Here is a 15,787-nt window from a genome sequence, read left to right on the forward strand (position 1 = left end):
TACACACACTCACAGAGTACTAACCCTTAACGTATGTACAGTGGGTACACGAGGCACCATCTGCCTCCCCAGCCCATGGCATAAAAAAAAAGCAGTCCAGGGTCAGTTGGTGTAAGAAAAAATAAGAGATTGGCACAGCATTGTAAATCAACTATACTTCAATTTTAAAAATTAAATTTAAAAACTAAAAAAATAAACCCCCACCTGTAACAATGGACGGGTCACCCAGACAGAAAATCGGTAAGGAGACACTGGCCTTAAATGACACATTAGACCAGATGTGTGTGTGTGTGTGTGTGTGTGTGTGTGTGTGTGTGTGTGTGTAAATGTCTTCCATGTCCCAGTACTTCTTAGAAAATACTTAGAGTATGGTAAAATAATGCCCATCACCATGACCCTGAGTAAGAAGAGTTTAAGAAGGCCAGAGAGTGTTAACAAATTTCAGAAAGATTACGATGAACATAATTTAAAATTTAAACTATAGGAGAGTGACTTCTCAAACGACATCAGGTAAACAAGAGATCACGGTTTGGTCATTTTCCTCTTTTTTTACTATGTCATAAGCTCTTGTTAAAGAGTTCTAGATCTTGTATCTCTTTTGTGTCCCCAGGAGAGCTCCCAAGTCGATACTGACTAGTCCATAAAAACCTGTTAATTGTTGAGAAAACAGCTTATATTAAAAAGGCCCACAGCTTGGCTTTTAAATTAATTCGATCTGACCCCATACCAAAAGAAAAAAACGTTATAAAAATCATTGATATGAATATTTTATTTGAAACCATTAACAAAATAGAATAATGCTTGTGAATTGGTATTTAACCCCACATTTAGTGATTCCTTCTTTTAACATGTACTTATTAGCCCTTGTCATGAGCAGTGCAATGTATTTACGTGCTAGGAATATGGTAGTGATCAAGGCAGATGTGAATTGTTCCCCTCTGAGGGGTTTAACATTCTAGAGCAGGGCTGTACACGAGAACTTTCTGCAATGATGAAAATATTCTACATCTGTGCTGTCCAATACTGTAGCCACTTACCATCATAGGGCTAGTGAACAATTCCAGTGTGGCTAGTACAACTGAAAAACCAGATTTTAAATTTTATTTCATTTTGATTCGTTTAAAAATTTAAGTCACATGTGGCTACTGAATTGGGCAGCCCAGCTCCAGAGTCCAGTCCTGTGAGTGCAAATTTCACTTAAACCCTTAGATTTCCAGAACCGTCTAGCCAGAGTTGATATTGAGAATGGCTCCGGAGGGCCTTCCAGATTCTTGATCATTAGACAAAGACTTCATCAACTCAGATGTTTTAAAGAGATTTTTCGATAAAACACATTTCCTGCATGTCTGTGTATTCAACTTCAGGATAGAAATCTAAGTTAATCCAGCTTCTGAATTTGAACGCCCTCTCCCTTTGGGCCTGTTTATGATAGTTTCACTCCTCCTTCTCATCCTAAGGGAAAGTACTTGGCACAAGCCCTGAAGAGAAAGGGGTAGGGGTGGGGAGATTGAGTGCTTCAGCTTCTCAGCTGATTAAAGAATTATTGTTGCTCCCACCTGTCTTCTCCGCCCCCACCAACCCATCAGCACGCACACAAACGCACACACATCTATGTAGGCGCCTTTCTGGAATCCATGCTAATATGTCAGCAGCTTTGAGTCAGGATAGATGTATTTGGCCCTGCATGTTCATTGCATCTCTTACCAGCTGCTATTTAGATTTCACTCTGAAGAGTTGGTGTCCTCAGCAGAAAGAACAAAGTGGAAAGATACAGACACCCTCTGAGGCCTGTCCTAGAGGCATGAGGCAACCGTTAAGAAGAGGGAGTGGCTGAGAGGTGGCAGCTCCAAATGCCCTACTGGAAAGTTGAGCAAAAGGGCAGAAAAGATGTCAGCCTGGAAGCTGGAGGTGCCACGCGGAGCTGGGGAGCCCAGGTAATTCTCTTCACATTGCCAGCTCTGCTTTCTTCCCCAGCAAGCCTGAAGTGCACCAGATTCAGGCCTAGGTTATACGATGGCCAAGACTAGCTTATAATCCATTCTCGTTACCTCCTTTCCTCCAGAAATATGCCCAGAACAGGGCTATCTCCTGCAGGGACAGAGGGGTTCATCACTCTGCAGCCCCTGGCTCCACCTTCACTCATGTTCGTCCATCTGGAATCGGGCTGAATGAACAACAAGGGCAGCTCTGGAAGGGGAAGGTTGCAGATGACTCTATGCACTGAGGATGGGTGTGGATGTGGTGGGCGGTGCACAGTGGGAGGAGGAGGGTCTAGCCTACCCTCTCTGCTCTGATGAATTACATGTCTATGAGGCACATGTCCTTTTCGCCTTGGCCTCGAGACTTGCCCCCATCTCTCAGCAGGCTGTCCTACAGTTCTCTTGGCCTACAGTTGGGTAGGCTGTCCTACAGTTCTCTTGGCCGAGTAACCAAAAGCTGGGTCTGGGACGAATGCCCCGGTTAGCAGATTTCTGGGCCAGTTCAGTCACCAGCTTTCCTCGGGGCCACCACTACCATTGTTAGGAGGAAGAAGAGCCGTCATTGGGCTGGACCTAGCTTAAATAACTTGTGGGAAAAGTGGCTGGCTTACTGCTCTGGGAAGGGGGAGGTGCAGAGGAATGAAACCGGATGAGGAGGAGCCTGCAGTCCCACGCCACGTTCCTCTCCATCCTAATTCTTCTGCCCTTTACCCAAAGCCCAGTGGCGTGCGGGCGCACAGAGTCCGGACAGGTTGCTTCTTCCCAGACCTGGTTACGACACCCCCCAGTGGCAGAGAGCAGAGTGGAAACCAGGCTTCTCTGCTCACGCACAGGGTTCCTTTCTGGAGGGGGAATGGAGGTGGTTGTCATGGCCTCTTCCAGAACTGTTGAAAACGAAGGGCCTTTTCCTCTTAAAAATCACCCTCGTGCATATTCCGTGTCCTGCAGCTTCTCAGAAGATACACCAGCCTCTCTCTGTCTTCTTATTTAGGAAAAAAGACTTGATCCTTTTGGCCTTTGAGGATCAATGAGTTAATGCATCAATTAGTTAAGAACTTTCAAACTTAGAAGTGCTAAGCCGTTCTCTTATTACCTGTAGAGCAAGCAAACTTTGCTGGATATAACCTCAAAACTGCTTCGACTTCTAAAATTGTTCCTTGGTCTTTAAGGAAACGAGATGATCGTTGAATCCAAGAAGTCACTGTGTCTTAGCATTCTGGATGTGACGAATAGCAGGAGGCGTCTGGGAAGGCTGATACGGTATCACTTCTCCCTCGGGAATCTTGGCTTCCCGAAATGAGTGTTTCCAACTGTCCAGTCCCTAACAAAGAAGAGACTGTGTGGACCATGACCTCACAGAACACACAGCACATTTTAGAGGAGAAACTTACCCAGTCTTAGTCTGTGGCGTTTGGGACAAAGTCTGAGACAATAAGGCCTTACATTTTCACTGTGTTCCACAGTCACCAGCCCACGTGGGCCTCTCAGCATCCCCGACGCAATAGCCAGAGATGGCTTGGTTAATTCCCATTGTTAAGATGCAGATGGAGAAATTCAGAGAGGTGTGCTGACTGCCTGATATCACACAGCGGTGAGGGGCAGAGCCCAGCACAGAGCCCGGGGCCCATCCTCCGCTTGTCGGCAGTGGGCTCCAGTACGTTACTCTCCAGATCCTTTCTGCTGACCCTTTTTAATGGCTAGACTCCTCTTCAGTGTCCCCTCCAGTACAGACGTATCCAGTTTCGAAGGTCTAATACCTTGGTCTTGCAAGTGGCATGTACAGGCTATTGCGTGGAATTTCTCTGAATTCGGGATCCGAGCGATGGTGAGTTTCACTTTCTAAAACACAAGAAAGAAGAACATTAAATGACTAAGGACTGTCTTTAGGACCCTTGGTTCTCAGTGTCAGTCAGTCCTCATTCACACCCTTTGAAGCTGGTTTTGAGGACAATCTGGGCCGTAAGAAACCAGGATGACTTATACTGATATATTCATGTGGAAGATGGATTTTTATCCTCCGGCCTCCACTGGCCTCAGCCTTTAGGGCAGGTTCCAGAGTACATCGGTCCTGTCCAGATGGGCCCATTCGTACCAAGAAATAAAAAGCCTCTTGAAACAAGAGAATCCAAATAAGACCACCAGACAGGACCAGCCTCTGACAAAACTGGGAGGAAACTGAAGTTCTGTGCGTTTCTCCTGCAATCTAGCATCTCCTCCCCTTTCACATGCACATCTCCTCCCCCTCCTTTTAAAATCTCACATTCTCTCCCCTCCCTGTCCCCACCCACGCTCACCCCAAATTCCCATTTCGGTCAACTTCATTCTCAAGGATGGAAAGTACATCTGCTTGGTTCAGCTGCTGTGAAACATTAGGGGTCTCTGACTGCTCCTCCTTTGGTTCCGTATCTTCCCATCTTCCAATATCCTTTTGCCTTTCAGGGACCAGCTATTTGAATTTTTAAAAGGACCGGATATTTGTTTTTAACATAAAAAAATAGATCAGGAATGGTAGGGGTGGGCAAGTTGGGGAGTTTTTCGATCTTCAAATAATCATATTGGTGAACACGTGTATTTCTCGATAGCATCCAGGAGAAAGGGGGCAGGCAGAATGACCCCAAAAGAAATGCTGTCAGTCCCTCTTATGCAAGTGACTCCACAATCTAGAAGGCAGTCTTGATAAACTGCAGTCAGCAACACCCAGGTGGAGTTCCTCCTGGATCTGCTCCCAGGCAATAAACCCTTTTCTTGGCTTCAGAGCTGATGCCTAGGTCTCTGGATAAGCGTATTGTTTGGTAACTTTCAGAAGATTATATTGAACACTTGGTTGCAGCATGGGTCTTTGGCAGAGGAAATATATTACAGTGACTAGAGTGTTGGGCTGGACTCCTAAAAGCTCCCCTTTGCCACCACACAAACTCCTACCCTTGTCTTCAAAACCCAAGTCAAGCATCCCCTTCTCTGAGACACCTTTCTGGCCTCCCTCAAATAGATTAACTTCATTCTTCCTCTGTGATCCCATGGTCCTCTGTTCATATCTCAAGGCACATACTGCACCTGTAACTAGCACATAATATACCTGTTTTCTCCACTAATCTGTAAGCTCCTCGAGCTCAGGCTGAGGCCATTTTTGTGGCTCTAGGAGCTAGCAGAGAATCCAGCATACGATTGACGTTCAATAAATGGTGAGTGAGTGAAGGAATGAATGAGTACTTTTGCTCCAACACTAACTATTTATGTATCTTAGACAACTCCCTCGTTCTTACTAAGTTTTCCCATTTAGATAGTAGGGGTAGTACTATTTGTCTAACCAACAAAGTTATGGTGTGATGCAGAAGAGATAAGACGTATTTCATCATAAACGCTCAGAGCTGGAAGAAATTTGAGAGATCTTCCAGTACTGTGGTTTTTAGAAATTCTAAGCCAAGTTACTGTTTCCTCAAGGTGAGGTAACAGGAAATCCCGACATGAAGAAATAATAATAAACATACACTGCTCTCACTAGCCGAAGCCCAGAACACCATCCTCTTCCTCCCCTCTCCTCCTGTCCTGGTCTTAGGGGTCCAAGAAGTACAGTTTGAAAACCAACCCTCTCTCACTTTAGAGAGAAGAAACTGAAACTGACTTGTCAGAGAAGGAAGTGAATTTCCCAAGGTCAAGTGGCTTGTCAGAAATAAAACTAGACCAGGAAAGGAGTTAACAAGGTGGAGACGGTACTAACAGGCAGGAACATGGAGAGCCTTTTATTAACGACATGTGTGCTCAGTACATACTCACGTGTTCAGTATAATTCTTACAATAAATCTGCGAGGAAGGTATGTCGATTTCTAAGATGAGGAAACGGAGGCTTAAAAACCGAAACCTGTCCAGCATCCCCCAGCCGACAGCAGAAGAAGTAATAGCAACCATGCTGAGCACCTGATATGTGCCCGTCACCGTTGAAAGCATGTTATATATTATCTCATTTAATTCTCCAATAACTAGGAATATCATTATCCCTAATTTTACAGAGGAGAAAATTGAGGCACCATTTGGTCACAGGAGGTTGGATGTAAACACTGAGCCTGCCTGATTCCACTGCAAGCTCTTCTTCGCCATGTCATGCTGCGTCTGAGGTCTTGAACCCAGCTGTTCCGTCTCCTAGCCCAGTGCTGCCTCCAAATACTACTCGATACAAAAGAATTTTAAAAGGGTCCTAAAATAACATTCTTGTTATTCAGAAGTATTTTATGAAGTGTTATTTACACTTCTTATTCTCTTATTTACATATGGTGGCTGAGGATTGAGGAGTCTCATTTGTCTTCAGAGTACAGTATACCATCCAAGACCCTGATCTTGTTCCTTCTTGCCCTGACCAGGGCCAATCAGCAGGACTCACCTCCTTCTGGATGGACCGGCTGAGAAACAAGGAAACCTCCTCCAGGCTCTGGGGCTTCAGGTCATTCACGGCCAAAAGGTGATCTCCGTGAAAAAATAAGCATCCCAGGTGCGGGGGGCCATTCCACTGAGCCACACTGCAATGGGGGTACAGCATCCAACACAAGAGTGAGACGGGGCTTGCTGGGAGTGCGGGGCACAGATGGAGATACAGATGGGGTTCCTCACTCTATTCTACCACTACTATTATAGTTTCTTTAGCGATACTGCGCTGCATCTGAAGCAGTCGACCTCCTTTTTCTGTTTGGAATATTCTTTCCTCTATCATTACTCTTGGAGCCTGAGCCTTCCTCCAAACTCCAGCTCCAATGACACTGCCTCTACAAAGCCCTCCTACGTTACCCTTCCTTTACCTTAATTAACCTCTCCTGCCTCTGGACTTCTACTGCATTGTCTGAGCCCCTCGCTTATTGTATATTCAGATCAAATGCATTTTGTATTTACTTGTTTATGTAGCTGTCTTTTCAACCGGCTTTGAGATCCCAGAAGTATGGAGCCACCTTAAAAATAATGTTTTTTTATGACCCCATAAACAGAAGATGTTAAGTACTGGGTTGGCCAAAAAGTTCATTCCGGTTTTTCCGTTAAGATGGTACGGAAAAACCCAGTATTTAAAGTGAGCACACAGTGAATATGTCATGCAAAAAGAGATGAATTATTAGATGAGCAAGCTCAGGCGGAGAGGAGTCCATAGTTTTCCATCAAATATGTTTTGAGGCTTAGATTGTGGGAAGTTTGGAAAAATGGCATGTTGTGGTTCCTGCCCTCTTCTAGAACTTATAATTGATGTGTGACGTTTACATTAACAAGCTTTATTCTATTCTAAAAATGTAATCTTCCATCAAAATGAATTACAAGGTCTTTAAAAGAATGTAGAATCAAATAAACAGTGATCATTCTAAAAAAATTCTCTGCCACACAATCTTCTGTGTCTGAGTCCCTGACCAGGTTTTTACCTGGTGTCTAGAAGTCTTCGACCCTGGCATGCCATTTTCTTTCAGACCTTAGATTCTTGTTGACCTCACTGACTTCATTCATCAAATACTCACTGCTCGTTGTTTGGCAATGATTTCCTTGGACCATATGTATTCCTGCCCACTTTTCCTCACTTTCAAAAAATCAGAAATTTAGTGCCTCCTGGACTTTTGGGTCCTCCTATACCCACCCATCTCCCAGCTGTCCCTCCTATACAACAGTATCCTTATTTCCGCCTCAATCAAAGACCTTTTGTGACAAGAGCAGCACGAGAGTCCGAGTTCTCCAGGCAGTTTTGCCACATACAGTGCTTCAAGATATAATCACTGTCTTCATATCATCCAACCCCATTTATAATCAGTAACCCTCAAATCTCCTACCTACCATATCCGTCCTGCAGCTTCTCTGAGAGCAAGATAGTTTATGATGTCAGGAGCAAAAAGGAACACGTTCAGTTTCTCCACTTGGATTTCATTGGGGGTGTTGCTACAAGACATTTGTAAAAGTCAGGCAACTCTCTCTGGCTCTGAGCTGTACCTTCTGATTGGACTTTGGCTTCCAACATCTGAGATGGTATTATGCCATTAAAGATTGTCCAAACCACTTGGAGAAGAATAAGAACTTAAGTTACTCGTTAATGCCCTCCTCCATCCCCTTGGAATGTGGTAGCTATGGTAGACAATGGAAAAGGAGTAAAAAATGGACAAAGTTCATTATATATCATGTCAGTCTGCACACTTCTCCACAGAAGGAGGCATTGAAAAGAGTTAAAGTTGAGAACGATCTCATCAAACGTTCTTGGTATCATTTAAAACCTGAAAGTTCTCCAGTCTAGTCTACAACCAAGCCTCATGTGACTTGCATTCCTGTAATTTTAATAGTAAAATCTGGGTGATGTACAACCCAGGTCAGGGTGATCCAAGGTTCCAGAACCTGAAAGAACAGCACTTTTTAAAGTATTTGAAAATGCCACTCACAGCCCAGGGGACTCTCGCTGCGCTTCCAGCTCTGGTACTCACTGGTTTTGGTTACCACATCAGTGAGAAGGGCAAGCTGGACCGATTCTTGGCTGAGCTGGAGATTAAAATGTGAATTCTGAGTACAAATGGAAGCCTGCCTTGCTCTACGGGCCCGTAAAATTTTAGAAATGAGAACTTTACTTGATTAGTATAGACAACTGCACAACACTTAGTGAGGCCGACCCCTTTTTGTCATTCGTGATCTGTGCTTCCGTATTGGCAGGTGAAAGACAAAAGCCTGTTCCTGAGCCTTGTTCTTGTGGGTGAAGCTCCCCATTCAGGATATCTGCCAGGGTCTGGGATTCCTCTTTGCCATCAGCAGACTTATGGGACGTCACTTTGAAAACACTAGAGTACAAGAAGTTAACACAAACCCTTTTTCAGCATTATCTATTTACAGCTTTCCGTGGTGTGTGAATCAGATTTAAGTAGCTAACAGCCATGTGAAAACTCACAAGGTTTTGAAGTCTGTCCAACCATCAGTATCCCAGCTACAGTTAGAACCAAATCCAATAAACTTTCCTTCTAAAAATGGACATGGAACCAAAATAGCCCTTTACATTGGGAGGGTTTGGAGAGACAAAGTGAGCGTGTGAGAGACGTAAATGCAAAATAGAAAAGAACTGCCCCAGGAGACAGAAAATGTCCCGAGGATGTCACTAATGGTTTTCTATGGGTAGAGAAACTATTCTCACGTTTACTTGGTTTTTTGTTGTTGTTGGGTTTTTTTTTTTTTGCAGTACACGGGCCTCTCACTGTTGTGGCCTCCCCCGTTGCGGAGCACAGGCTCCGGACGCGCAGGCCCAGCGGCCATGGCTCACGGGCCCACCTGCTCCACGGCATGTGGGATCTTCCCAGACCGGGGCACGAACCCGCGTCCCCTGCATTGGCAGGCGGACTCTCAACCACTGCGCCACCAGGGAAGCCCACGTTTACTTGTTTTGAGATGACTGAATAATGTGTTGAACTTGATCTATGGTAATGCTTTGGTATTATTATATCAACCATTTAAATGATCTGGCAGCAATTGTTCTAGAACAGTACATTAGCTAAGATCACAATTTAAAGTGTGGCAGTTTTACTTACCAGGATTTCATTGACGTGTAATGATGCTCAACTGCGTTGGAGACCTGGTCTGGACTACCAGGTCCAATGGGTTCAATGGGTTCACCAGAATTACTGACAGCAATAATATCAGGCAACTATAGACAAGAGGCAGAGACGTAAGGATGTGACTCTACCAATAAGCCAGGTACCTTGTCACCCACTACCTGATGGCTCTGCTCCCTGAGACAGCATGTCTACCACTGGATGAACAATGGTGCTCATTTTGGGGGAATGAACCAGTAAAGCTTCTGGCAGACTCCAAATTTGCTTTCTTCTCTAGGATTCCCCACGCTCCTGATACAAGGGTTCTATTGGACTAAACTGCTGTTCATTTTTCTGTTTCATCACTAGGCATTTAATGACATGAACTCTTTTGCCCAACCGATACTATTATAGAATCACGACGCTGACTGGGTCAAAGCCTCTGACATAGTGCAGAGCTGGCCTCGGGCTGCTCTGCTCGCAGGCAGTCAAGTTACTTCAAGGGGCTGTAAGGTTTCTAGAAAATACTGTCCTCTGGGGATTCTCCACTAGCCTGTTGGAACTAAGTCATCTGGGGCAATGGTTTCTCAAAAACCCTAAGGGCTTTCGATTGCCTACCTATCAAATTAACCATTAACCATCACTGGAACACTTCTTTCTAGTCAAGCCAGCCTTCCCACTACGCCCCTACAAACGGTGTTCTTTTAGTGCCCATTGCATGCTGTTTTCTTCTCCTGGAGTGCCCCTTTTCTCTTCTGTCTAATGAAGCTGTATTCAGGCCTGGCTTGGGGTCCCATAGCCCTCTCCGAGCACCTCAGCCACTGCCAACCTCTCCCATCTCTGAACTTCTATGACACAGTGTTGTACTTAATTTTTGTAATGGTCTTCCAGCTTAGTTTTATCTGCCTTACAAGACTTTGCATCTCGTAAAGTACCTAGCAAATGCTGGGCATACAGCTAGTGCTCAGTACCACCGGACTGGTTGGTTGGACTGTCATGAAAGACTAGTTGCCGTCACCATGTCCCAGAGAGCACTGACATGAAAAAAGCAGGGTCCTGTGGTCAAATGAGCTTTGGGGAATGCTGTGTGTTGTATCCTGCTTGGCTATTTATAATGCACCACTGCATACTAGAGGCTCTGAGAATTCTTCAGGGAGGAAGCTTGTGTAACTTACTTTGATTTGGTGTTTCCAGAACTTATTTGACCTCAGAATGCTTCTTATGTATGAACACGTCACCGTCTTATAGAAAAACTCCCGTTTGGGACATGCTGCCCCCCTCCCCCCACCAATTTTGTCTTCCTACTTCCCATTTCCATTCTCTTCTCTCTACTGTCCACCTTGAATATAGCTGCTGGGTTAACAGTACTAGAAGATAATTCGGTTTTGCCCCTTCCTAACTGAGAAGCCGCCACTGCCCCTTTGTCCTGCCTGCAGCATGAAGTCGACTTGGCATTCAAGACCCATTATGGTCTGGCTCTTTTTTCTGGCTGCTGTGGGGTTTTTTCCCCACATATGTCACGCACGCTGGGTTAGAGCTCAACTGAACTAGTCATCATATGTGTGTCAAATGCCATTTTGTGTCTTGAAGCCCTCCCTGACTCCAGTGGAGACAGAAAATCTGTCTTTTTTTCTATTGCTTCCAGAGCTCTTTTATTTTTTTTAAAAAGTATTATTTTATTGAAATGTAGTTGATTTACAATGTTGTGTTAATTTCTACTGTACAGCAAAGTGATTCATATATATATATATATATATATGTATATATATTGGGTTGGCCAAAAAGTTCATTTGGGTTTTCCATAAGCTGTTATGGAAAAACCCAAATGAACTTTTTGGCCAACCCAATATATATGTATATATGTGTGTGTGTGTGTGTGTGTGTGTGTGTGTGTATATATATATAGCTGAATCTATATGATATATAGATATTCAGCTAATATATAGCTGAATATATAGCTGAATATACAGCTAATATATAGATATTCAGCTAATACATAGCTGAATATATATATAGCGGTATATATATATATACACACACATTCTTTTCCATTTCGGTTTATCACAGGATATTGACTATGGCTCCCTGTGCTCTACAGTAGGACGTTGTGGTTTGCTTCCAGAGCTCTTTGACCTGCCTCTGGTGGAGCACCGTCAGGTGGTAACTGGTAAGACTGAGTGCTGAGGGCAGGCACGATATCAGGTCCTTTCTGGCAGCCACCATGTCTAGCACAGTACAGGATTCGCACACAGAAGGCACTCCGCAGGGAATTCCAAATGATCGATAGACTGGTTGGTATATGCCACACAATTGATCACTCAAGGGTATTGTTGTTTCTGCCCATATTATTATTATCTCTTCCCAGAATGCAGAAAGACTCCCCAGGTCAATCCCTCAAGTCCAAATTTTGCCTATCATGTAAGGTCAAATGTCATTCCATGGAACTTTCCCTGGCCTCTCTCTGGAAGTCAGCTTCCCCGCCTACCACCCCTCATGCCCTCCGAGCATTTTACAAGCATCTCTCTTCAGCATGGAGCCCTTTCTGTCTCGTATCATGGTTGGTTCCTATTAAAGTGTCAACACTGTGAGCACGTTGCCTGTGTCTGATTCTGAAACCAGCCTAGTGCCTCAGAAACAGTGCCTCAGGGGCTCAGTAAATATTTGTAGGAGGAATAAATGATTAGTAAACAGAAGGGGTTACCTCTGGAAGAATACTTCGAGGATTAATATAATGACTCTCTTCTTCTGTATCTTGAACGGTCTCTAACAAGTCATTCGGTAGAGGAGCTTCTGTGAGCCCTGAAGAACTTTTTTCCATTGAAAAATGCTGAATAAAGAGATGAAGACAGAATTAATGCTTTTTCTTTGTCTTTGCAAGAGACAGGATTAAACCACATGTTTTCTGGAAAAGGCATAATAGATTAACTGGGTTGAGAATATCCGAGGATCTTCCAAGGTTATATCCAGAAGCCCACACAACCTGAACTTGCTTCTTGAGTCTGGGTCACCACTGATATAGAAATATAAGCCCATCTTTCAGGCTTTTCTCTATTATTGGGTCCTGTAACTCAGAACAAGTAATTCTCTCCAGTGGGTGGTGTTCTAAGTCACTAAGCTCCACCACTGAATCCTCCACCCTCATCTTTTTCTAGTTTTCACTCAGTGCCATCTGAGAAGCTAATTAGCCCAGGGTCAAGGCACTGCATCTTTTCACTTTCCGCGCAGTGTTCCTCCTTTGTGGTCTGCTTATATAATTCTACTGTTTCCATAGCAATGCAATTTTGTAGCATCGATCATGTGATAGTATGAATTGTAGGTTTCAAGGTGATCTAGGTTCAACCAACTACTGCTTTCCTCTCTAATAGATACAGGACAGTACAAAGTAGCTTCTTTGCCTGGCAGGAAAATTGTTATAAGTACAATTCAATTCTTCCAAGTACAATGCCTTAGAACAAGGTGGGGGGGGGTTGAAAAAACCCTGAATGTTCTCTAGGAAGTCCTTGAAAGAAAGTGATTAAAAAAAAAAAAGATGTATTTAAGTTGTGTCCATTTTTCTAGCTCCAAGTTCACGAAGCCAGGTCATGCTGAGTCGGAGATGAGGAAGGGCTCCCATTTTATTTTACAAACAGCAACAACAACTCCCAACAAGGTGGGTGGTACTCTTAACTGAAGCTGATTGGAAAATTACTGGATTGGAATACATAGTATGAAAAGGCAAAATGACCAATAATATTATCTTTAGGGAAAGGGGTACAGGAGTGAAAAGCAAGAGGCATTTACTGAAAAGAGTTATCTATTTCAACCCCATTTCCTACCACCTTTCCTACAAATACCAAATGAAGTGTTTGGCCTGGTGCATTTGATATGCTACATAAAGCTTTTAAAATAGTTGGAGAGCTTCCAGCTAGATAAAACAGGAGGCTATGCCTTATTAAGATGTGCCTGGTACCCAGGGAAAAGGCAAAGTCAGTGGTTACATCTCTAAGGGACAAAATAGCATCCATGGCAGAAGAAAAAAACACTTAGCCTGTTCATTAATTATATCCAAAACTGGGAAGATTGCAAATCCAAGAGAGCTGAAAGCACAATTACAAATCATTTTCAAGGGGCAAATGTATTATATTTTTTTTTCCTCAAATGGACTTCATTAGAAATGAAGTCTCACACACACACACACACACACACACAGAAGCAAAACTGATTTGGGTAAATATAGGAAATAAGAAGAACTCTGATTTTGCCTCAGGAGTACAGATGGTCAAGTGGTGTTTGGGGAATTTATTTTTACAGAAGTAATCTTTGCCCTGTTGGTGAAAGGAAGGAAAAGGCTACCATCCAGGCTTTTGTTTAGCTGGGGGGATCTCCATCCAACATACCCGATGTACCTGGATGCATATCAAAGAACATCCAAAATGAATGAATACATTTAGATGTAGGCAGGGCAAGCAGTCAGGCTCATGATGGTAGGGGAAACAGACTAAATATAGGATAGATCATAGGACTAAGAATCATTCTTTGGTGGATTAGGCTTTGAGGAAGATGTCAAATACATTGACTTGTGAAGCATCAGCTGGCTCCCAGACAGGGTGTCCTAAGAGAGGTGAGTCTGATTACCGTGTCTGGAAGACTTTTTCTTGTTGTGGTCACGCTGACAGACTCCGATGTGCAGGAAGGACCAAGGAGAGGGCTGGGGTCTGAAGAGGACCTTCTATCACCCAATGAGAGTTTCTCCTGCTTATCAAAAAGGAATATTGGAATCAGGGCACGATTGATCTCTTGTCTAGAATGAAGCAACAGCTTGGTCATGGGGCTCTCTGCTTCCAGTCTTTGACCACTAACATTTATACTGCTGGCCAGCATTCTCCTGTTTAGACAAGAGCTGATCTTGTGTCTCTCCTGTTCCAAAACCCTTGAGGGCTCCCAGCCTAGCCTTCAGAGATGCTCTAAGTCTCCCTCAACCTGTTTTTTCAACGCTGTGTCCCTCTGTACCCCACCCCTTCACCCTAATCACTTGAGTACTTGTAGACACACTTTGCTTTCCCTTCTCCTTGGCCTCTGCTTTTGTTGTAAGCATAGAACAACCTAGAAACCATGTCAAAACGATACCTAGAGGCAAAGTTTCATTTTTAAAGGTCTGTCCTAAGAAAGGACTTAGGTAAATTAGCAAAGGTTCTTATGAAGTAAATAAACAACTTAAAATTTCTGGCACTTATATAAAAGAAACCTTATATTGAAAATACAAGGTAGGTAAAAAGCATTTTTTTAGAAACCACCCTGGACTTAGTCATTCAAAAGGTAGCTGTTATGTACCTTGAATAACAATGATGGAAAATACTGTAGTTTCAGCTACTGTTAAAAAATGCCACAGTTAACTTTCACGCCTCCTACTCCAATAATGAAAATTTGAAGTGTCTATATTTTAGCTCTCTTGCAAAACACAGAAGAATTTTTTTCTATTGTTAGTCATAAAAATAACAAGGATGTACATTTTCTCATTTATTTATTCCTTGTATTAATGCCAGTTGCTAAGGAGGAAAAAAAAAATAGCTCACATTGTTTCCTTGTGAAAGAGGGCTTTGTTCAGGTGCCCTGTTATTTTATTAGTGAAATAGAGTTACCTCTGTATTCTGGTGTGCTGCTTTTATATTCCAGCAGATTGATGACAAGAAGGAGACCCAGTCTTTAATCTTCTCCCTGTTGATAGGAATAAACTTTCCGCTGGCATGGGGCAACAATGGCGCCTGCGCTCATTTTGAACCGGAGGAGGATTCTTTTATTAAGATTGGAACAGGCAGTGGGGTAGGTACCAGGGAAGTAAGGATCTTTTTCTTGAGCAGCTTAAATGCCCCCCCCCTTTGGATCCTTACCACCTCCATGCTAACACACCAGAATTAACCCTCATGCCACCTCTGTGAGCAAAGCTCAGAGAAATGGGAAGAAAAGTGGAAAGTTAACAGTATAATCACAGGGTTTGGAGCTTTTGACTTTGAAACGGATTTCTTTTGTGTTCTTAAGTGGCCCCTTTACCTGTCAGCGCCATTTGGTGTAGCTATTTAGGTGTGCCTCCCTTTAGGGAATGCATGTATTTAAGAAGGATGTATTTGAACAAATGTATATAAATCACATCTTCTTTTCTATTGACTCCCAAGACAATTGAAAAGAAAGGTTTTCGCCTGGGGATTGATCTGCAGCAGATCAAATCTCTTCATATCGATACTTTGGCTTGAGCATTTGCCACCTCCTCTGTACAGCTGCCTTCTCCAACTTTAGCCTCTCTGTCAAGCAGATAAT

General features: G+C 43.5%; 1 protein-coding gene and 1 long non-coding RNA gene across 10 annotated transcripts in view; one reads left to right on the plus strand and one right to left on the minus strand.

Annotated features, from left to right (window-relative positions):
* Positions 1–15,787, plus strand: part of LOC136793505 (uncharacterized) — a 35,443-nt gene that overhangs the window by 17,856 nt on the left and 1,800 nt on the right. Inside the window, exons 2-4 of one of the 3 annotated variants that reach the window (XR_010838829.1) lie at positions 1,708–1,934; positions 13,055–13,145; positions 15,149–15,295. This is a non-coding gene — a long non-coding RNA (uncharacterized lncRNA). Of the gene's footprint in view, positions 1–1,707; positions 1,935–11,594; positions 11,664–13,054; positions 13,146–15,148; positions 15,296–15,787 lie in introns of all 3 variants that reach the window. The other 2 variants (XR_010838828.1, XR_010838830.1) reach the window with 2 other exon arrangements.
* Positions 753–15,787, minus strand: part of PLEKHS1 (pleckstrin homology domain containing S1) — a 41,670-nt gene continuing 26,635 nt past the window's right edge. For 4 of the 7 annotated variants that reach the window (XM_067024654.1, XM_067024649.1, XM_067024650.1 and 1 more), the window contains 8 exons: positions 15,115–15,190; positions 14,111–14,227; positions 12,198–12,323; positions 9,494–9,609; positions 8,549–8,755; positions 7,773–7,874; positions 6,355–6,490; positions 753–3,818 (listed from right to left, as the gene is read on the minus strand). In XM_067024654.1, coding sequence (XP_066880755.1) covers positions 3,639–3,818; positions 6,355–6,490; positions 7,773–7,874; positions 8,549–8,755; positions 9,494–9,609; positions 12,198–12,323; positions 14,111–14,227; positions 15,115–15,190 — 1,060 coding nt within the window. In that variant the 3' untranslated portion in view covers positions 753–3,638. The remainder of the gene's footprint in view (positions 3,819–6,354; positions 6,491–7,772; positions 7,875–8,548; positions 8,756–9,493; positions 9,610–12,197; positions 12,324–14,110; positions 14,228–15,114; positions 15,191–15,787) is intronic. The other 3 variants (XM_067024651.1, XM_067024652.1, XM_067024655.1) reach the window with 3 other exon arrangements.

Source organism: Kogia breviceps, chromosome 2 (genome assembly GCF_026419965.1).
Source record: "Kogia breviceps isolate mKogBre1 chromosome 2, mKogBre1 haplotype 1, whole genome shotgun sequence".
NCBI classification, from domain to species: domain Eukaryota; kingdom Metazoa; phylum Chordata; class Mammalia; order Artiodactyla; family Physeteridae; genus Kogia; species Kogia breviceps.